General features: G+C 32.0%; 1 protein-coding gene across 1 annotated transcript; it reads right to left on the bottom strand.

Annotated features, from left to right (window-relative positions):
* Positions 1 to 22,350: 22,350 nt before the first annotated feature.
* On the bottom strand, positions 22,351 to 23,383 carry LOC107900376 (uncharacterized). The gene is made up of 3 exons (XM_016825997.2): positions 23,149 to 23,383; positions 22,893 to 23,060; positions 22,351 to 22,788 (listed from the first exon to the last, which is right to left on the bottom strand). The coding sequence occupies exons 1-3, from the start codon at positions 23,158 to 23,160 to the stop codon at positions 22,528 to 22,530; spliced, it is 441 nt and encodes a 146-aa protein (XP_016681486.1). The 5' UTR covers positions 23,161 to 23,383; the 3' UTR covers positions 22,351 to 22,527.
* Between the last annotated feature and the right edge of the window lie 398 nt (positions 23,384 to 23,781).

The raw sequence follows: 23,781 nt of genomic DNA, 5'->3' as shown, positions 1-23,781 counted from the left end.
TTCAACATTCAGTCATAACTTGTAGGCCGGGTTTGGAGTGTTACAGAGTGAATATTGCTAAATCCACCTCTGCTCCGCAGTTGGCATGCTTTGCTCCACCATCCACCCTGCTCCACTAGGGATGAATAATATTGAAAACCACTATCACCTTCTTTAATGTTGGATGCATCCATGTTTACTGTAACCCGACCTAGAAGTTTAGACCAAGTCTGGAGGCTACATCAATTCATATAAGAATAAGCCAACCTTTTACTACTAGAAATCAATAGTCGAAAATCATGTAATTATTTAAATCAACATAGAAATTCTAACTTTCAAGGCGTAATCCAAAATAACACGCAATAGCATTAGTTTATAAAAAATGATAAAACAACTATGGAGAATTGACCGAGCTCCTGCCACATCGACTTGCCTAAGTCCGTGGGTTACCTGTAATCCAAACAAATAGATTAAATGAGTTTTCACTCAGTGTGTAACTTATATTTTCAATTAAACTGTAATATAACATATATGATTCCAGTTCGACTTTAGTTAGTCAATTCTCAAAATCAGATACAGAAATAGAAACAGAAGATATCAGATACAATTGCAGAATAGTTTAGATACAGATGCAGATTCCTACCTCCAACCGCTACACACCATCTTCATTCATCCCTACACACCATATAGGATATGAACTACCCATCCATCCCTATACACTGCATAGTAACTACATGTCACATTTCAGAATACTTGTAGCCTAGCTACCAGATCAGAATGCAATAATTCACCAAAATTAGAAAGGTACGCGGCTTAGCCATCGGATTTAATAGATATCAGATACAAGTATACAAGAATACAATTTCAGATCATGCTTATGTAATGCAATCACACTGATTTATTAGATCTCACAACAAATGTATATATATCAGAATAACAGATTACTCCATAACAGATGTTAGATAACACTTTCAATGTCTATTTCAGAGCACACAGGCCCTAAGGCAGGCCTACGTTCGAATAGAACGATGATTACAACCTTAGGAAAAAATCTTAATTTTTGGCCCACACGGCCTGGGTGGCTGTCCCATAGTCCACATGGCTTAGGAGATGCCCATGTGCCCATCTCATTGCCACACACGGCCTGCCACACCGTCTGACACATAAACATGAGTCCCAAAACAGTGAGGTACACGGTCTAGCCACGGCCCAGCACATGCCCGTGTGATTTCTGATCCACAATTTACCTCACACGGCCTGAGCAAGCACATGTGCCTTTGGCCGTGTGTCCTTAAATTCAAAACAGTGAGTTACACGGCTTGGACATACACTTGTGTACCTGCCCCGTGTGACTCCAATTCGTAAATAGTGAGTTACATGACCTGACCACACGGCCTACCGCACGGCTTGGCACATGACAATGTGGCATTGAGAGTCATGTTTTTCGGTGTTAAAAATTCATACAAAATCGGGTTTTCGTTACACACTTGATACGGATTCAACGCAGAAGCAACAAGTCTGATTCCAAAGCCTAAACACGACAAGCAAAGGTTCAATCAATGGCTTAAACAAAACAATGTGCACAAGAACAACAATCAACCCAACATGTTGTGAACTTCGACGTAAACCCCCATAACAACTAACACTTACCAACGAATCAACAAAAATTACTCAAATTTAGACTGTTGGAAGAACGTTTCCTACAAGACCTTCGCCTAACAAAACCCCAATCGCACAATTAACGGAAATTCAAACGAGCAACAGTAATTTCTAACTTTGAAGAACAACATCTAAATTTTGCGAAAAAAAATAACGACAGAACTTACGCAACAACCTTTCAAATGATGCAATGAACAATGCAAAATTCCCAATTAAACCCGGTAACAGTTTACAAAAGCAAGCAAAAAGAAAAAGAAAGAAAGGTGAAAGAAAGAACAAAAGAAAAGAAGAAAAAGAAAACGTTAAAGAACATGGGTTTTAAAACAACAAAAACTAATGGGCTTTTATCAAGTAGCATAAAAATATTTCCTTAAAGCATGTGTAGAGACTCGAACACAGAACTAAAAAGTATACTAAAGCTTAACCATTGAACCAACAAGCTCATTTTTAACATAGATTAACGCCGAAATAGACTTAGGTCAAGCGTTCAACGCTAAGGGTCAAGTCAAATAAAATAACAAAAATAATGTTTAAACCCTTAACCTTTAACATACAAACAAAGCACTTAGCCACAAATACAAAGACTTAATTATATTAAAATTTAGAAAAGAAAACTCAATTTTTTAGGGCATTACATTTACCCCACCCCACCCCACTCAGCTTCAATTTAATTTTTACTACTCATCTTTAATATTTTCAATCTTTTTAAAGTGAATTAAATATTTAAACATAAAATATATGGATTTTTCTATATCACATTATTATATATTTACCATTTTAATAGTCTATATATACAAAGATAAAATGATAATTTCATTTAGTGGAGCGAGTTAAGATGAGACAACCAATTACCATAATTGCTTCATATCCACTATCTAAAAAAAAAATCATACCACCTCACCCCCACATCCACTTTTCAAAAAATAAAAAATCCATTCCAAATAAAACGAATCAATTACATACTTAATTGAACCATTCGAATTTTGCCATCCTATAAATATTTCATAATCTAGGTGACATTAAGCACGTGGATTCCGTTTGGGTTCTTATTAAAACTATTATGCATCTAATGGTAAAGTCCATTAAGATCAATTTCCTTTGACGTGTTATTTGATTGTCGTTCTAACTTACATGCATTACCTACAAATTCTAATGTATGCTCAATCTCAACTAAATGGTTGGTAAATTTTGAACTTGTTAACAATTTTTTTTTCTCCTTCGTATGGACCTCAGCACTTTAACAGGTCCAAGCTTCTCTGATGAAATAAGTTGTTAACTCAAAAAAATTGAAATATAAAACATATTAGGATAAGGAGATAATTTTGCAATATTTTTCTTGGTGCAAGTAATTGAATTACACTTGGGAGATGCGTAGCTATGGATTATTTTTTCTAAAAAGTAACGTGTGATTGAACGTGAAATGAAACTTAGATGGAAGCTATTTTGAGTTTTGACATGAATCAAAAGGGTTATCATAATTTTTAAGAACCAAATACCACTCATTAACTACCACAATAAAACGTTGTTTCTATTTCTTTTTTACTTGAATTTTACTAAGTCAAGTATTGGGAAAAAGCATCCCCATTGAGAAAAAAAAGGGAATAATCTTAGTCTTTGTCCTTATCTTAAGATTGGATATTAATCATTGAGGATATAAATTAAACCTAGTAAAAACATACATCACCTATATATAACACTTGGCTTATCGTAGTTTTAATTCTTTAAATGGGTGATTAACATTCTAGACTTGGCCAATGACATAAGATCAGATGCCATCAAATACATTTGATATGAAGTCATTACTAGCTACAAGCATGAGGAGCAGCTTGAAGACTGAGCCAGTGGCACAATGATAGAGTTCATATTATATATGATAATTTTGCTAGAATCCGTCAAGAAAATTATTGTTTTTACTAGCATTTTACACAAATACGCAAATCATAGATTGCTAGAAACAAGCTGATTGAAATTTAATTGCTTCAAAAACAATTACTGAATATATTTGTAGTTTAACAATTTAAATTAGAGTTAAACAATTAGTTGGTTTAACTAATCTGACATCTTCCATTCATCATTCTCAATCCACACATTTTGAATTTTAAATTAACCTTCTACATAAATCAATTAAATTAGTTCTAAATTTTATCCACCATCACTACTTGCACAAAAACAACCCCCACCAAAAAAAAAAAATTGTTCACGTAAAAACCAACTTGACTGTACTAATTTGCTGATCTAGTTTTTAGTTTTATGTATAATATGACTTAGAAGGATCAAACATGAGTATAGCTTGTCCATGTGCATTTATATAAACTTCAACATTTAAGATTACATAACGCATGCTATGATAACATTTTCACTACTATGAAGTAGATATAAAATTATCTTTTCTCTATGTCAAAGGGCTTAGAATTGATTTATAAGAAAGTTAATAAGTTGATATATAACAAACAGTATCCAAACTCCAATGGCATGCCAAATACATAAATATAATGAGACAAAAGTTTGATGTGCAGCAGAGGAATATGAATTCCTTACCCAATCCTCAACATAGATGCCTTCAATAAAAATATAGTTCAAAAAAATTCATCGAGATTATAAGCAATACAACTTCAATTTCATTTGAAACCAACAAATAATTCAGAGAATAAGAAAATTTATAGAGGTTTAAGAGAAAACATACAAAGATTTGTTGAAACCCAACCAAATCAGTTAAAATTCTTCTCTGATCAAGTAAATGCAATGAGAATTTGTAATTTCTCCCAAACCCTAAACCTTAAAAGAAAATGTGTTAGATTGCCCAAAGGTTTCAGTATAAATCATATATCATTATAGCTATAAATCAATAGGATTGTACCTTTTTTGAATTGAAATTTGACTTGTGATAGATTTTTCCAATAAACTCTGAACGTTTTTTATTTTTGAATTCTAAATCTATGTAATCGGTGATGGCTTTGAGTTGGGTAGACGGTAATTAAAAATATAGTTAATGTAATGATTTTATAGAGTTGAGAGCACGAAAATGACATGACTTTATTTTATTAGTGTCTAAAAATTATGATTTTTAGGATGAATCTTATGTAAGTTACTCCCTATAAAAATACTTCAAGTTATTTATAGTATTATAAGTTACTAAATATTTTTAATGAGTTAGATTATTTACATTTTCTTATATAAAAAAATCTACTCATTCCTAAAATTAAATAAAAAATTGTTGGTTAAGTGTATACATTAATATTAGATTATTGTTTATATTTTAGGATAAGTTTTACGGTGTAATATATATTTTTTAAAGTAAAATTCATTAATTTATTCCATGAATGAGATCATACGATTTGAGGGAAAAAATAACAAATATTCGTCGTAGGTGATGAAAAACAAGTTCCATCAATACAAAAAAGGCTTTAGCTACTCATCAATAGAACATTATGACACGTTGATAATTGGATCTATCACAATTCAAGTACGACATATCTGAAGTGATTGCAGACACTTAATACAAAAAGAAAATCAACCCAAAATGGTCGAAAGTGACGAACAAAAATCGACAAAAAATCTGAACATACACTAAACTAGAGAGGATGACGACAAAACCATCCTAAAATAACATGCAAAAACATAACTAAAAAATTTACTTACGACAAGAGCCAACAAAAACTTGAAACATTTGGAGAGAAAAAAAAACGGGTGGTAACGAAACCTGGAAACTAACATGTGGTAACGAAACTCGAAAACTAACATCCCCGCAAGCAAACAACTTGGAGAGAGAAAACAAAATTTTTAGGGTTTTTTAGAAGGTGTAATATACTTAAAATAATTTTATTAAAAGTACAAAATGAAATATATTAAAGACATTAAAAGTAAAATCGAAAAAAAAATGCTAACCTGCTCTTTGTCTTAAACAAATTGAAACATTTGATACTCGACTGACGGATGATAATCACAAAGTTTATATATTAAACCTTCTTTGTTCCTATTCATAATCACTCCAACTTTTAGTAATAGGTTTAATGTATTCTGGAAAATATACGCTACTTTTATCACCATTATAAATATATTTTTAAAAAACTATCATTAAAAAGAATGATTATATTCAGTGATGCTTAAGCAAAACGATCAATAAAAAGATATGATTGTTGCTTTGAAAATACATAAATGACAGTAGATTTACCATTAATATATCTACTGTCCTTTATTTAACAAATCCTAATCATTAAGTTACACAAATCAATTTGATAAATATGTCTTTTCCTACATAAACAACCCTACAATATAAAAAATTTCTTGGTGAGCAAAACTCGATTTAATTTGTTTCGAGTTAATCGAATTGAGCCAACTCGAATAAGTAATTTAAGTTTCCAAGCTTGAATCTAGGTGAATTTTACAATTTAAATAACAAATTGGTGTAAATACCCCTTTGATTCTTGTCAATTTTGAAAATGAGTAAATTGTTCTCTTTCTCAACAAAATTTACAAAAAAAAAAATCAAAATATTTATAAAAATTCTAAAATTTATATTTTAAAAAATTATAAACAATTTATAAAAAGAAAGTTAAAAATTTTAAAATATTCTAAAATAATAATTTTTGACACCTAAATAAATTAATTGATGATTTAAGTTTATCATACTACAGTATTTATTATTATTATTTTTCTTTGAAAAAATTATCAAATATATATGGCTATACTATAACAAGATTTTATTTTGATATATTTAATTTTTTAATTTAACCCGAACAATTTCATTCAGATTCAATTTGACTCTAATTTTATTTTTCTCGACAAGATCTGAAAAAATTTCAAATCGAGTTAAGGTGATAAAATAAGATTCACAACTCAATTAATTCAAAATTTTTTTACTCGATTAGACTCGATTCGATCTAACACTCATCCAGAAAGAAAGAAAGACGTATGCCTTAAATTGGGCCTATTATTGTAATGATTAACGATATTGTTGTGCGGGGGATTTCCGGTTTTTCCTCAAGTATTATCACCAATAATCCCCACAAGAGCATGAACCATCTTTAAATGGTGGTATCTGTTTATGTCTCTCAAAATAATTTCCCTGGACACAATTTTAATAATAAATTTGAATGCAATATGGCAATCAACGCAGACTCTAAGATTCTTTTTAATTCTAATTGGAGCTCCTGTCGGAGTGGCAATCAACCCAAAGGCTACTAGACTGCAAGTTTTCACTGTGGTGGTATAGAAGCTTTTCCTTTTCATCCCGTTCCACATCATGAAGATCGAACTCCACCTTGGGGATGTACCTGGCTTTGCTCAAACGCTCACTTAGCTCATTAAGCTTTGCGTAGATTTCCTCACTCCGAACATGGCTTCGGTCACCCACTGTGAAAGTGTATATCTTGTCTTTAACTTCAATCCAACTAACCCCGGCCGGGTTCTTTCTTCACGTTACAGTCTTTCATGAGTCTTCTCATCTTTGCTAATGTTAGCAAAAAGAACATTGGTATCGATTTCTCCGGCTCAAGAGTCAAAAGCATCTCTGCAGCACGTTGGCCGATCTCAACATTCTTGTGGATTCTAGCAGCACCAAGAAGTACAACCTCCATGGTTACAAGCACAAAGGACACTGACCGAAGTTATCTGATTGGGAGAAACACCGTATCTAAGCATTTGATTAAAAACCCGTAGGGCTTCTTTCCCATGCCCATGTTGAGCTAGTCCTCCTATCATTGCAGACCATGAGACTATTCCTCTAAGGAATACTAGAGAACGCACGTTCAGCATCATCTATGCTTCCACATTTGGCATACATGTTGATGAGAGAATTTCCTGCAAAGATATCATACATAAATCCATGCTTCAAGACATGAACATGCACTTGTTTCCCTTGTTCATATGTTGATAGATTTGCACATGCATTTAGGAGTGAACTACAAACATACGGATCCGGCTCTATCCCTCTATCTAGCATTTCTAGATACAGCTTAAGACATTCTTCACCTTGTCCGGACTGAGAATAAGCTGTGATCATTGATGTGAAACCCACCAAACCTACAATCAAGCACTCTCTGAATATTCTTGTTGCATCCTCAAGAAGGGCACATTTTCCATATCCATCGATAAGGCTGTTTACAACATAACGGTCAGACTCAAATCCTGATTTCGCAGAGAGTGCACGAACCTGTTTGCAAACGTAGTTCGCCTGCAAGCTAGCAATGGATTTGAGGATTGTCGATAATGTTGTTTGATTGAATCTAACTCCTTCCTCATGCATCAAAGGAAATAGCAATACAGCTTCCATGTCTTCCCCATTTTGTGAATTCGCAGAGATAATAGCATTCCATGCAATCAAGTCTTTGTCTGGCATCAAATTAAAAACCATTCTTACATCATTCATCAAACCACTTTTCGAATACATGTCTATAAGTCCAACATGCACAAAAGGATCGAATCCTACATTTAGCTTTATCAAGTTACAGTGCAACTATTTGAAAAATAGTGATTTTGGTTTGTAAATTCAGCTCAATTGTATTCGACTATTGATAGCAAATATATACAAGATTACATCAGAGTGTTATCTACAGCTATATTTGGATTGCGTGAGCTGCAAGCCACTTGAGAACCACGCAACTTCAACACCCAAGAAATAGGATATTGGTCCTAAATCCTTGAGCGCAACAACCTTCCCAAGTTGAGCAATAAACCGTTGTAACAGCGAAGAGGATGATCCTATCAACACCAAATCATCAACATAGACCAAGCAATATGCATACTCGTCATTACCGGAATATATAAACAGCGAACTGTCAGCCTTGGAACCGTGAAAACCAAGCTATTGTAGTGCATTCGAAAGGCAAAAATACCAAGCTCGTGGCGCCTGCTTTAAACCATATAGCGATTTCTTTAGATCACATACAAAATCGGGTTTAGAATGATCAACAAATCCCTGTGGTTGTTCAATAAAAACAGTTTCATCAAGAGTCCCGTGAAGAAAGGCATTCGAAACATCAAGTTGCCGAATAGGCCAATGACGATTGACGGCAATGGAAAGAATTAACCTTATGGTGTAATTTTGGAGTTGGGAGACGGTTGATAGTGTATACAGCAGCAACAAAGGAATGATCCCAAATTTTGGGAGGGACAGAGGCATGATGTAACAAGGTGCGACTAGTTTCGGTTATATGACGGTGTTTTCTTTCGGCGCAACCATTTTGTTCAGGGGTATGGGGACAAGAGCTGCGTTGGATTATAGCTTCAGAGGCCAAATATTTTTCAAGGGCTTGGAATTCCCCACCCCAATCGGATTGGAACTGCTTAATAGGTAAACCAAAGTATTTCTCAACAATAGCACGAAATTGAATGAAGCAATTATAAACATCCGATTTACGACGAAGAAAATAGATCCAAGTATATTTGCTATAATGATCAAAAAACACCACATAATATAGAAAACCATTACTAAAAGCAATTGGAGAAGGACCCCACAAATCCGAACAAACTAACTCTAATGGTTGTTTTGCTTCATAAGTAGAATCCGAAAAAGACAATTTGTGTGATTTACTAACACAGCAAGTTTGACAAAGAGATGAATCATGCTTATTAGAAGCAGACAATTTATTGAAACTAAGAACTTTATTGACAGTGTTTGAGCAAGCATGGCCTAGTCTAGCATGCCATGTAGACAACGAAACTGAATGACAAGCAGGAGATACTGGATCAGTGGCCAGGCGATATAAACCATTCTCGATGTACCCTCTATGTAGAGTTTGCTTCGTCCGTCGATCCTTAACCACAAAATAATCATGGAAAAATTCAACAGAGACATCATTAGTGAGTGTAAACTGAGGAACAGACAATAAATTTAGGTTAGCCTCAGGAACATGAAGAATATTAGACAATTTGAAAGGATGAGAATTAAGAGTTAAGACAGACGAGCCAACACGAGAGATAGGTAAGGTTTTACCATTGGTGAGAGTGACTTCATCGGAACCAGTGTACTCAGAATGAATGCCCAGGTTGCCCAATTCAGATGTCAAATGATGAGTGGCACCGGTATCAACGATCCATGGCTTGGGATTTGTTTGAGGAGACGAGCTATAGTTTGCTGAGGGTTTGGGGTAGGACTCGACATATCTTGGGCTGGGACACTAACGACTTGTGTGGCCACGTCCCTTGCAGTTGTAACATGTTGGATCCTTGGGTGGGGAGGCAGCTCGGCCATGACTGGAATAATTGCCATTGCGCTTACTGTTACGACCCCATCCACGATTAGCGGAAGCAGAAGGCTACCGACCGGCAAAATGGGCAATGACAGTAGGATGAAGAGGCTCTTGAACAGCTTTCAATTGTAATTCCTCAGAAAGTAATAAGCCAAACAAATCATCAAAGGATGTTGACTGTAGTTTTGCCTCTAGATTGCAAATGAATGGTCGATAATCGGCACCAAGTCCTCGTAAAATATGATCGACAAGATCGTCTTCAGAAATAGCCGCATTTAGAGCCCCGAGTTGATCAAAAATCCGTTTCGCACGATCCATGTATATGACGATTGAATCATTGCCGCGAGACAAGGCATGAAGAGAGCCTTTAAGGGTCCGAATTTGAGCCCGAGATCCGGAAGCAAAAGTTTGATGCAGCTTTGTCCAAGCTGTGAATGCGGTAGTGGCTCCGACTGCCTGAGATAGCACGGACTCAGACACCGAGCCAAGGATCTAGCTAAGAACCATTTGGTCCTTAAGAAACCACGGCTCATAGGCCGGGTTGGAGCATTGTCAACGGTTTTGGGAGGAGCTGCTGTGCCGTCAACATGATGCATGAGTTTTTGGCTATATAAGAGAGGGGTCATTTGTGTTTTCCACATGAGGTAATTAGAGGGAGTAAGCTTGATGGTGATTTGATTTGGCATGGAAGGTGGAGAGGAAACAGTCGAATTGGCCATGAGGAAAAAAAAAGGAGAGGAGGCAGTGATTGAAACCTTTTTACTGGCAGTTTGATACCATGAAAAATAGTGATTTTGGTTTGTAAATTCAGCTCAATTGTATTCGACTATTGATAGCAAATATATACAAGATTACATCAGAGTGTTACCTACAGCTATTCACAATTTGAATTTGAATTTTAAGTAGAATAAGATCCTAAAGAATAGGAGTGATAACAAGTCTAGTTTGACTTGGTTAAATCTCAACACTGTTTGCCCAATTCCTTGAGACAAATGCTAGAACAAGCTTTTAGAGCACTTGACAAGGTAAACATATTTGAATGTGTTCCAGACATTCTCATTTGCCCAAAAAACTAAAGCAAAATCATGCTTATCATGAAGAATGCAACCAACAATTAGAGCATTCAAAGAGACGATATCAGGTTTCGTTATCTCCTCAAAAACAACAGCATCCTCAAGGTTCCCTATCTTGGCATACATGTCTACAAGTGCATTCTTCGAGAAAGGATCTGAATCTTAACCTAGCTTTATCAAGATCCCGTGAATTTTCCTTCCTTCACCTCTGTCCACCAACCCAGTGCAGGCGTTTATCATGCTAGACAAACTAAATTCAGTAGGCCTTATTCCACTCAAAACCATTTCATGAAACAACTCCACTGCTTCACCTAAGTAATCACTCTGCACATAACAAGAAAACAATGCATTCCATGAAACAACACTCCTTTCAGGTATAGGGCTGAGCAAAACTCGATTCGACTCGAAAAAATCGAAAAAGAATTCAAATTTCGAGTTAAACGAATCGAGTTATTCGAATCAACTCGAATTTTTTTTTCAAATTTGAGTTTGAATCGAGTTGAGTTTTCGAATTCAAATAATTCGAATATCAAACTATAATATTTTACATTTTTACCCCAAACTCTCAAACCTTTTTACTTTTCCCTCAAAATTTTTACTCCTTCCCACTTTCTAATCAAAACTTTTACTCTCTTCCCATCCCAACCTCCCAATCTACCCAAAATTCATTTCCCACCAAAATTTTACTCTACCATTTACTTTTTCTCAAAATTTTACTCCCCAAAACCCTCAAAACCTTTTATTTTCCCCCAAAATTTTTACTCCCTCCCACTTTTCTCCTAAAACTTTTTTTCTCTTCCCATCCCACCTTTCCTCTACCCCTAAACCCTCCCCCTTCCAATTTTTTTTAATAATTTCCCTCCAAAATTTTACTCCCCCTATTTACTTTCCCTCAAACTTTTATTTTCCAAAACTTTTTATTTTCCCCCTAAAATTTTACTTCTCACCCTTTCCTCTCAAATAAAAAATCAAAATTATCCAAAAAAAAAATCACTAAACATAAATAGTAATAATTTTATTTATATCTACTATTTATAGTATTAAATTAAATTCCACATTTTATATTATTTATATTATTTATTTGTTTAGTCATATAGAATATTTATATTAAAATTGAATTATTAATTATGCCATAAAATATTCGTGTTAAAATTTTATATTTGTATCGATTTCACATTTTATTTTTAAAATAACTTTTATTAAAAAATCATATTTTTACATTTATTATATTTTTTTAATTTCAAAATAAATAGTGACAAGAATCTGAAGATAATTGAAACAACTAAGCAAGCAAAGAAGCTAACCAGTATATAAAAAATTAATAAATAAATTATGAGGTGATGAAAGTTAATAAAAAATTTGATTAAGGTGAACAAATTTTATTACGATCGGTGACAGTGGTTACAAGGACCCAAAATTATTTTTTAAAATTTAACTCGAACAAATATATTCGATTCGATTCGATTCGAATTCCATCTCACTCGACTCGATTCGAGAAAACTTCAAATAAAGTTAGGATGATAAAATGAGATTCGAAAACTCGATTAACTCGAAAATTTTTGATTCGATTCGATTCGATCGAATGCTCACCCCTATTCAGGTATATCCTCAAAGAGCCTCCTCGAATCACCAACTTTCCCGCATTTTGTGTACAAGACAACCAAACTATTACCTACATATTCATTAGACTCGAACCCGTTAACCACATGTCCACGTGGTATTTTGATAGTCATGGGTGTCAAGTATAATTATATTTTTTACACAATCAATTAGTAGAACCTCCAAACCTAAAGACGTTTCGATACTTGAGTGTTCAAGTCCTTGTAAAATTTTAAGAACTTTAAACTATAATTGTTTATGTATTTTGTAACAATTGTGGATAATATGATTATATTTAAAGGGGTATTGACATTAGTAGGTATCGAGATTGTAGTAAAAATTTTAAAAACATAAACCTTAATCTATAAACAATTATATTTTTTGAAAATGAGAAAACTCAAAATTTTAAAGAGACCTTGACACCAATGAGTGGAGAGGGTCCTATTAAAAACCTTAATGATACCCTAACCTTAAATTCTATAAATAACCCATCTCGCTAGCTTATTTTTCACTAAAAAACCAAACGTTACTTATATACAAATTATATTATCCACTTCTTTTATAATGGCTTCCCCTTTATCGAGATTTAAAAGACATGTCACTCAAAATGCAGAAACAATGGAGTATTCTCCAATGGCTCGGTGTTGCAATAATTTGAAAATAGAACAACTTGATGAAAAAATCATTCCTCACTTAGATATGTTGGTTTTCATCACATTAGTCAAATTGGAAATTTTACTAAATAAACAATGAAGACTTGAGATTATGTAAGAACCTCTGAGCTCTTTTGCTCAACAAGCAGATTGTTTGTTTTTGTGCGTAGGTGACGATTGGATTTTGGACTGATCGAGTAGTGTCACTAGCATCCAAATCTCACATCTCAACTCAGCTAACTCTTTGTAAAGTTCGTTGTGTTTTGTAAGTTGAAATGGCATGTACCTAGGTAGTTAAGGTGAAATATTGTAACACCCCTATACCTAACCCGATTTGCTGGGCCAAGGTACAGGAATGTTACATTTGATGACAGAGCAACTTCTGTCTTGGAAAGATAAGCTAAGCTTTGTTCGTTTAATAATTTGATACCACACGTACACTATTGTTGATAATACTATTTTTAGTTAAAGAAGATAAATTCTCCGAGAAATATTTTGCTTCCAATGAAATTTTCAAACAAAAAGCTAGTTTTAAAACTCATGTATCAATACCCCTATAGGTGGTATTGATACCCTGGCCTTGGTATTGATACCCTTGTTTGGTACCAATACCAATTTTAGCTTCAAAGTTTCGAAAAAATTCAACAAAAGCCATTGGTACCGATACCTTAGTTAAAGTATCGATACTTGTCTTGAAGTATTGATACCCTTGGCCATGTATCATTACGATTTTATGGTTAGAAGTTCTACAAATTAAAGGGAAAATTTGCCTAAGTGTCCCCTCATTTCCTTCTTGAATTTAATTAAGTAGTTACATAACTCTACACTTAAGACCATCAAACTTTCTTTCACTATCGATATTTACTAAGTACATGCCATATACTCATCCATAAATTCAATTCATACCTTTTTGCCTTTGAATCCTTGTTGATGTGATAAGATGTATCGAAAATATCACCTCGAATGGTTCAAATGTAAACCTTCTCTTCAATCTTTCACCTACACGTTTAAAACACGTGTTAAGCTCGTGAAAGCTTAATAAGTACCTAGGAATTCTGATTTTATCATTTCTTTAAATTTCTATTTATCATAAATGTTATGACTATTATATTTTACGGTTATATCTTAATAGCCAATAGTTTATACCATATTTATAAATTTACCTATACTTTGATTTACTATTTTTCTTTTATCTTTTTATCATTTCACAAATTATTAGGAACGAGACTTTTATCAAAAATCACTTACAATGACTTTTTAGTTAGCCCATCCTAGACACGTTTGAATCAGATGGATACACGAAACATATCACATAACATGCAGCACAATAATGCTAGAAGCACGAGCACCAAAGTGCTAAACTCGCGTAGATCAAAACTAACATGGGACTGTTCAGATTCCTATCGCATGCGAACTATATCCAAGAAGTTTAACACTAGTCTACATGGGCATTTCATGATACTAGGTTTATCATAATTAATCACAAATGTCTTATTTCATTACACTTTCTCATTCTTTTTGTTTAGGATTTATTATTGAATATTACACGAACCTATAATCTTAAAAATCAATACTTTGAAAAACATTAGATTTTCATTTCCATTTTAGGACTATTCACGATCATTATTCATAATTCATAATTTTCACAATCCAACTACATTTTTGTACTTATTCAATTTAGTCTTCATTTTCACAAAATTTAGTATTCACTATTACTTAGCACTCTAATGCATTAATTCACCACGATATCTATTTTCACATATTAAACTTATATGCACTTTACTTTTATTATTTCAAACATAAATTTTGCAAGTTCACGATTTAGTCCTTAATTTCCACAACTTAAAGAACAAATATAATTTGAATTACAATATTCATGCATTTTTGTATTTTCTACTACATTCTTCACTTATTAATTTTTTTCTTGTAAACCTTCATAACTTTTCAATTTAGTCCCTTTTATCATAAAAATTCAATATTCACTAATTAAGCATATTAAATCAATTTTCTTCCTTGTAACATTTTAATCACTTAATTTATTTCAATTTCTCATTTCACATATCAAAGTTCCATGTATTTCACTTTTCTTATTTTAACCGCATGTTTCCTCGAGTTTTACAATTTAATCCTTGTTATCATAAAAATTTCATATTTTTCCACAATTTCACTTTTACAATTCTTTGTGCATATTCCATCAAGTCATAACACATTCATTAAACTTTTATCATAATTTCCTTATTCAATTATTAAATTATTTCATACTTCATTTTACCAACTTACTACCTATTACACAAATTTCACATTTTAATCCTTAAATAAAAAGAGAATTCATGGGTATTTACCTCTTTTCTATCCAAAATCACTTGCTCTTCTCTTTATCACATAATTCACTTTCTCAACTTCTTCTTTCCTCAATTTGTCAAAAACATAATACTTTCCTAAGAAATCTTTACTTTAGTGTCATTTCTATACTTTTTTAATACTATGAAACTTATAAACAACATAAAACCTTAACATTCATTCCTTGTTCTCTTAAAGCTTAATTTTCTCTTTTCTCCAACTTTTATTTCCTTGAATCTAAATTGATATTCTTTCTCTCCATAGACTCTTTATCATTTTCTTCTCTTGGTAGTTATGGAAATTCCTTGAATTTCTAAGTGAAAATGATAGATTCTTTGTGGAAGGACCAAATTGTAAAGAAAAGAAATTTTCTTTCTTTCTTCATCTTTCCTCCCTTTTATACTAACAATATATAATAAAATATTAATAAAATATTTTTTAACTAATTAATTAATTTAAATATCACCAACATCATCATTACACTTCAAAATTATCTTTCTTGCTAAATGGCCATTTTGCCCTTTATGATCCTTCATAATTCCATCTTTGAATCATCACTTAATTTGGTAAAATTACAATTTAGTCTTTCATATTTCTTCATTTATTCAATTTGGTCCCTACATTCCAATTCCATATCATAATAAATTGGGTTATTTTTACTCTTGGACCTTCAAATTTCTTATTTTTACACTTTGAAACCTCAAATTTTGGATATTTACACTTGAACCATAAAATTTTCATATTTTTACGATTTAGTCCTTACTTTAAATTAACATATCTCAACATACTTCTTAATTGAATTTTCCTTAACATCACTTGACTTTCTCTTTTATCATCTTTATATCATTTTCTCACTTTATCGAAAAATCAATTATACACTATTTCAATCTACTACTACTTTTATAATATATAAATTATCGAGTTGTTACAAATATTGAGTATTGATGATGTGTTGCTTTATTGGCATAGTTATAAGTATGTTTTGGTCATTTTGTGACTTTTGGTCATAACATTTAGCTATGTATATATGAGCTTTGGTATTGTTATATAGCTAATTACATATATCATTATAGGATGCATTAGCCACGATGATTGCAATTGTTAATAATTTGTTTTTAGATGTGAAATTGATGCCTTATGATAGAATGGTATAATGGTTTTATACATGTATGATTTGGTGGACTTGGTGCATGAACTCAAAAAATCAAGAAAAAAAAAGATAATTTCTAGCATTCTGGGTAATGGTTTCAAGACACATTCAACAAATCTTGAGACATCAACTAAAATGTCTTGAGATTGTGCCCTTTTGTCTCGAGACATATAAATATCAAACCTAAAAGTCCAGAAATAGGGGAGCTATGTCTCAAGTCTAGTCTCAAGACATAAACCGTATTGTCTCGAGACATCCAAACATCGAATGTAAGGATCGAAAATGGGGGAAGCTTGTCGCAAGACATGGTCTTCAATGTCTCGAAATAGACTACTAAATTTTGTTAAATTGAGATGGATTTGAATCACGACTCCGAGTTTTACCTTTTATAACCCAAGATTTTTTAAATGAGATTTTTTGGATATCTATAATGCATGATCATATCTGAAATTGAAAATGGTTTGAGTATGTCGTATTTTTAAGTTTAATTACTCTATTAATGATTTAAGCTAGTGTAATTTGCTTTGACAATGTAATATGATGTCACGGATTCGAATCTGATGACCGGGTTAGGTGTGGTGTCACATAACTTCTCCATAAACATATTTAAGTAAATATTTCCTTTTTTCATTATTGAAAAGCTTAATACATTATATCATACCTGTGTTTGACACTTTTTTTTCCTAATACGATGCTTATGCTTTTTCTTCCAATGTGGTACTTGAATTTGAAAAATTTTATATATTTTGGTACTCAAAGGTAATAATGTTAACTATTTAGTGTTTAATTTGAGTTTTAGAATTGATTAGATGAAAATTCATAATTAACTAGTAATATTAGTAATTACATTTTATTTAATGAACCCTAGAACTAGAAAAGAATCACAATTATCAGACTATATTTATCAAATTAAAGAAATCCACAATTAAAACTAAATTTTGATGGTTGTCGATTCCAAAAATATAATCCTACACCTAATTTGCAAATTTAAGCAGTATAGGGAGTAGGGTTGATCCCTCAGAGACTGGGTTTACTGCAAATTATTGCTCTCTTGACCAGATTTATGTCGGGGCAGTTGTTGTGCCCAAGAAGTTCGGGGGGATAAAATTTGAAATCCTGGAACCTGAAATAAACAGGAAAAATGCGTGAAAAGTAAAAGCTGGAAATAAAATAATAAAAACAGTTAAATAAATCTGAAGAAAATTTAATTAAACTAAGCTCAGCTTCAGGCACGGGTTTTTCCTCATCTTTGAACCGATCCTCGAAATTAGATGAACTTCTCTTTTCCAATAAGCTAGTTATAGCTACCAAGGACGCCTCGGAAACCAACTCTTCCTTGTGTAAATTAGTTATGGAACGTCCAATAACTAACCTTTACCGATCGAACAACCAACAAAATGTTCGTGATTTAGAACTCCGGCAGCTTTGCATTCTAGAAGAGCCTAGCTCGAACCAATGCCCTCAACCATGTGGGACATTTAAATTCGATTACTACTTCCCTTGACGGAACCAAACAACAATCCCCACTTGGCACGCCAATGTGTTCACAGAAAATCGATTAGAAAATCGATCCTTTCGAAATTCCAACTGTACGTCTAACCACACTAACTCAAACGGCGTCTTTTTTGACTTAGTGTTGATTTGACTTTGTGAGTTGATAAAATCATACTCTTAATCTGGAGAAATAATAAGTACTGGGATTTAGGAGTTAAATTGCTTGGGTTCGTAACTCACGGTATTGACGAAGTTAACACCGACCTAAAGCTGAAATGGATTTAGTTGACTAAGGTTTGGGGCATGTTGGTATTGGGCATAATTGGAGAAGGTTGAATAAATGAAAATGAAATGAAAGTAGGTGGGTGTGGGTGACGCAAGGTTTGATGCAGTATTTCCAAAGCTGAAAATAAATGGAAAAATATGAGGAACTTATGACAGAAAATAAATTTGCAAGGAAAGAAAGATTGTATTCAAGAGATGAAAAAGGATGGAATGAAAACGTGATGAAAAACACTTGATGAAAGACTTGATTAATGAATTGATAAATGAATGGACATAGTAGCCCCTATTTATACTAGTGGCTTTGCCAAATTAAGAGCCACTAACCATAGAAAATCAAGGAAATAAAATATTCCATGATATAAAAATCCCTACATAATCTCCCACTAAAGTCACCATAGAATTTCAGCTAATTACATCTTGTTAAAATTCTTCTTTGGCCCGCCTTTTTTGCTCAGTTCTTCAATCTAGCCCAATTGTTTCTCCTTTTTCTCTTTTGACCCCAAATTGTACACCTGAATAAAATTCAAGTTAAACATGGAAAAATCAATGGTGCATTCTCGTAAATTGACCAATTAAATTACATAAAATATGTATTTTTAGCATTTAATCAAATTTATTCTATTAACAAAATCATGAAAAAATCAAACCCAATAACATTAGTACTTAACTTTAATCAAATCAACCCTAAATGTTACTTTGGAGTACCAAAATGTATAAATTTTGGTAAAAAAGAAGAAGAAAGTATTACAATGGATGAAAAAAATATATAAGCATCACATTAAAAAAAATTATCAAAATTTTACTGAAATAAAACAAAACCCTACTTATTAGCATGTTATTTCGCTAATTTTGCATTTAAAAAGGAAGTGTTTTTTTAATTGAAAAACTGAAATTATAATGAAGCTAGAAAGGAGTTTGAAGTTGTAGCAGTTCATGAAATTACGTCTAGTTAAGCAATTAATTTTTATAAATATTTCTTTCATTATTACAATTTATTAAAAAATATTGATATAAGAAACAAATGAAACTTTAATTGAAATAATTAAGTAAATTAAATATATAGTATAGGTTTATATTGGAGTAGGGCTCATGCTATCATTCAACTTAATATTTTTTCTCTTGGGTTGAAGTCTATCCGATCTAAACTACTTGAAAGCCCAATCCAGTATTTTTAACAAATCAAATATTTTATAATTAAATTTAAATAATAAAATATAGTTAAAGCTGTTCAAGGATTGGGTTTTTTGCAACTTCACTCTAAATATGGAAAGGTTAGGATAAATTGAATTTTAACAAAACTGTAGGCTCGTTTCTATTTCGGTCAAGCCTTAGAACAAAATTTTTAAAGCTGAGCTTAGGTTAATCTCACCATCTATATATTTTAAATGTACATTTATATTTTATACTTATAAAACCAACCCAAACTCAAATATTATTTAATTCAAATTCCAAACCAATGCTTAATAAATAAAAGGTTTAATGAAAAATTTGACCACTAATGTTTATATGTTTTGTCAAAATGGTCCTAATTATATTTTTGAGCCTTATTTCACCATCAATCTTTCTTCTTTTTTTCAAATTGCTTTTTTTTAACAGATTTGATGAAAGTACCGTTAAAAAAGTTAACAGGATGATGTGAAATTTCATATGTGAAATATTTTTAATGAGATGTAATTTATTGCTTAGACAATCCAATAAAATAATTACATGTGGAAAATAATAAAATAAATAAATCATGAAGTTAAAAAAATAACTCTTAATTTAAAGAAAATAAACATAATTATCTAAAAACAATTTTCAAAATGAATGCACACATTTAGTATTTTCGGTTTAATTTATTAATTATTTTTTTGAAACCTCTCAGTGAACGTATGCATTCATTTTGAAACTTTTTTTTTAGATAATTACATTTATTTTATGTAAATTAAGAGTTATTTTTTTAATTTCGCCTATGATTTATTTATTTTATTATTTTTCACATGTAATTATCTTATTAGGTTACCTAAGTAATAAATTACATCTTATTAAAAAAATTCCATACCATCCCCGTTAATTTTTTTAATGATACTTTCATCAAATCTGTTAGAAAAAGCAGTTTGAAAAAAAAAACAAAGGTTGATAGCCAAAAAAGGCTAAAAAATATAATTAGGGCTATTTTGACAAAACATGTAAATGTTAGTGGTCAAATTTGTCATTAAGGCTAAATAAAATTCAAGATTGAAAATTTTAGTTGTTGCAAGTATATATTAAAGGTGATCATTAACTGGGTTAAGTTGGGTTCAAGACAGGCTTAGGGATGATTTAAAAACACTTTATACTTGCCCAAGTCCAATTCGATTCAAATTATGGACCTAAAATTTTGTCTAAACTTGCTCATATTTGTAAATGGATAGCCCAACTCATTTTAGGCCCATATTATTTTTTACTAAAAATTTAAGAAAATTATTTATATTATTTTTAATTTATTAAAATTTTATATATAATGATCTTAACATTTTTTTAATGTTTGAATTAGAGTAGTATACTATTATTGATTTAATTTTCATATGTTATAAATTACAAAATATATAAAATAAAATAATATAAAACATTAGAATTTTTTAAAAAAAAAGTCAAGTCGGGCTTGGACCTTGAATGTTTAAGCTTGAACCTAACCCATATTGTAAATGAATCTAATTTTTTTGTCCAATCTTATTTTTCAAGTTTAATATTTTTGCTCAATCCCTCCCAAATTTAAAGCAAGCATTTGGACTTAGACGAATAACCCGACTCATGAACAGATCTAATATATACTCAACTCTTGAACATTTAGATAAGCTTAAAGATTGTGCCTCCTATTTGGGAATTCTTTCATTAGACAGTTTTCATAAAACTTTCCATACATTACACCTTTTAAGGAGAATGTAAGTCCGAACTTTAATCACAATATTATTTAGATGAGTAACTATAACTTTCGAATATAAACTATAAAAAAAATATGAAAAAAAAATCATTACAAAAAAATTCATATTATATGTCTTCTTCTCGAGTTTGTATTTTATTTTTTTCTAAGATAATCAGTATTAGAGGTGTTCATGGGTCGGGCTGGGCCTAATTAAAAATTTAGATCCATTTGCTAGGCTCGGGCCCGGCCCGGCTTGAAAAATGGGCATAAAATTTTGCCCAAGCTCGAACTGGATAAAAATGCTAAAACTCAGGCCCGACCCGACCTACCCGTATTAATTTTTTTATATTTTTGAATATATATAATACATCAAAAATACTAAAATAATAAAAAAAATATTTCCCAACAAATTGAAAATAAATTTTAAAAAATATGTATACTTAAATAACACTAAAATGCAACTTAATAAGCAAATGCCTCTAAAATAATAACAAAATTAACAAATGCCTTTAAAATAACAACAAAATTAACAATAAAATAAGTTTTATAAAATATCCAAGCAATAACAACAAAATAATAGCAACATAATAGTAAAATGGTAGCAAAATAGGGAGAAAACAACAAGAAAATAACATTAAAAAACAAAAACAAAAAAAAAAACAGATTTTTTTTGTCCTTTAGTGAATTCAAGTTGGGTTGGGCTCGGGCCAAAAATGCCTTACCCGAGGGTCAGCCTATTTTTTAAATGGGTCTTATTTTCTTATCCAAACCCATTTTTCAGGTTTATATTTTTAGCCAAACTCTCTCACATTTCAGGCAGGCCTTCAAGCTAGGACGTGTGGCTCGACCCATGAACAGGTCTAATCGGTATAGTGGGCTAAATCTTTTGTATCAATAAATCCCACGTTCGGTCTGTAGAATGTACTAACATATTAAAATGGCAAATTAAGCTAAAAGGGGAATTGTAAGTGTTAGTGGCATGAATAATTCTTTTAATTTAGAATGGTTGATATATGCAATTTATTTGATCCACGAACACCTCAAATAAGAATTCATACGCTGTGTGATTTAATTCCCATAAAAACAGCATTGTCAACTAATGGGCAATTTGATTTCTGAATACAAAACAAAAAGTATTGGTAGAGGTCAATAAAAGTTATCTTGCCATTGAAGAAAACTCAGATGAATTCTTGGATACCCTAAAGTCTCAAACATTCAAATCTCACTTTGACTTGCTCCTGCTTCTAGTAATCTTCACGAGGGTGCCTAGTACCATAGGAATGCATATTCCCTGGCCCTGCCCACACAAATCTCCGCAGTGTCCTCTCGAGACATCGTTGCAGTTACAAACACCTGAAACTATGGTGTTTTGTTCAGCACCTATTGTGCTTTGCAAGTACAGTACTGAGCCCGTGTCGCGTTGTCTGAACCCGATAAGCTTCCCCAGAGAAATGTTGTTGTCTTGGAAAAATGATGCTGTGGACTGGCCGCCCGCCGTGGAAGAAAATAAACAAGCTGATGAGACTTGTTTGAAAATGGCAAAATTAGAGGAAGAAATGGTTGTTTGGAGTTACTGTACGTACGTACCTCAGTGTCAATGTTTGAAGAGGAACAGAATGAAGAAAAACTGGGGGAGGGAATGTGCGGAGAGTGTGGTTCAACGGCTGGAGTTGAATACTGTATTCTTTCTTGTAATCGGAGTTTCATGGCCATTATTTGTAGCACAAGTGGCCACCCATTGGTCGTCTCTTGATTCTGCCAACAATCATCAATTGTATATAACAAATGAAATGAAATTCGTGGAAAAGAAAAAAGAGAAAAAAAAAACAAGACTGATTATTACCTCGGCTGCCATGGCTTGAACTCGTCCTATCAAGAAAGAAATGAAACGAAATGGGCAGTGACTAAAAGAAGATGATGATCGTAAAAGCTGTCACAGGGGGAAATCCCTATAAACTGTTTAGCAGCAATCGTGTAACGGTGAGGGTTAGTAATCAAGTGGGTCATGTGGGAGATTCTTTCTTGAAGAAGGAACTATTAATGGGATTGTCCCCTGGAAAGGGTGTTCAACTTTGCCAATCACATGAAAGACAAGATTTATATACGCAATTTTTAACTCAGATAATGATCACATTTTTTCAATTTAATTCATTATTTCAGATATTAATATTTTTTTATCCTTTAATTTAGTTCCATTGTTTCAAAAACCACTTTTGGTGCATGTATCGGCTAAGTTAAAGGAGATATTAGTAATGGTTAAGTGTGAGGTTATTACAAAATTATCAAAATTAATTAAATAAATTTAAGTCTTAAAAGTTTTCATAAAACCTACTATTAGTACTAAATTTACAGCAATTTATATAAGTTAAATCTTCAAAATATTGATAATTGTGTCAAAGAAAAAACTTTAATTTAATTATTTTCCACTATCAGTATGTTTATTTTCCGTCAATACTTTGACCATTGTGTTTTTCTT

Source organism: Gossypium hirsutum, chromosome D06 (genome assembly GCF_007990345.1).
Source record: "Gossypium hirsutum isolate 1008001.06 chromosome D06, Gossypium_hirsutum_v2.1, whole genome shotgun sequence".
Lineage (NCBI taxonomy): Eukaryota > Viridiplantae > Streptophyta > Magnoliopsida > Malvales > Malvaceae > Gossypium > Gossypium hirsutum.
This window is presented reverse-complemented; position numbering and strand designations above follow the sequence as displayed.

Excerpts from the sequence above, each read along its gene's own strand:
- LOC107900376 (XM_016825997.2), bottom strand. Across the intron at positions 22,789-22,892 it reads CTTCAAACATTGACACTGAG|TCCACAGCATCATTTTTCCA; the intron begins GTACGTACGTAC and ends GCGGGCGGCCAG.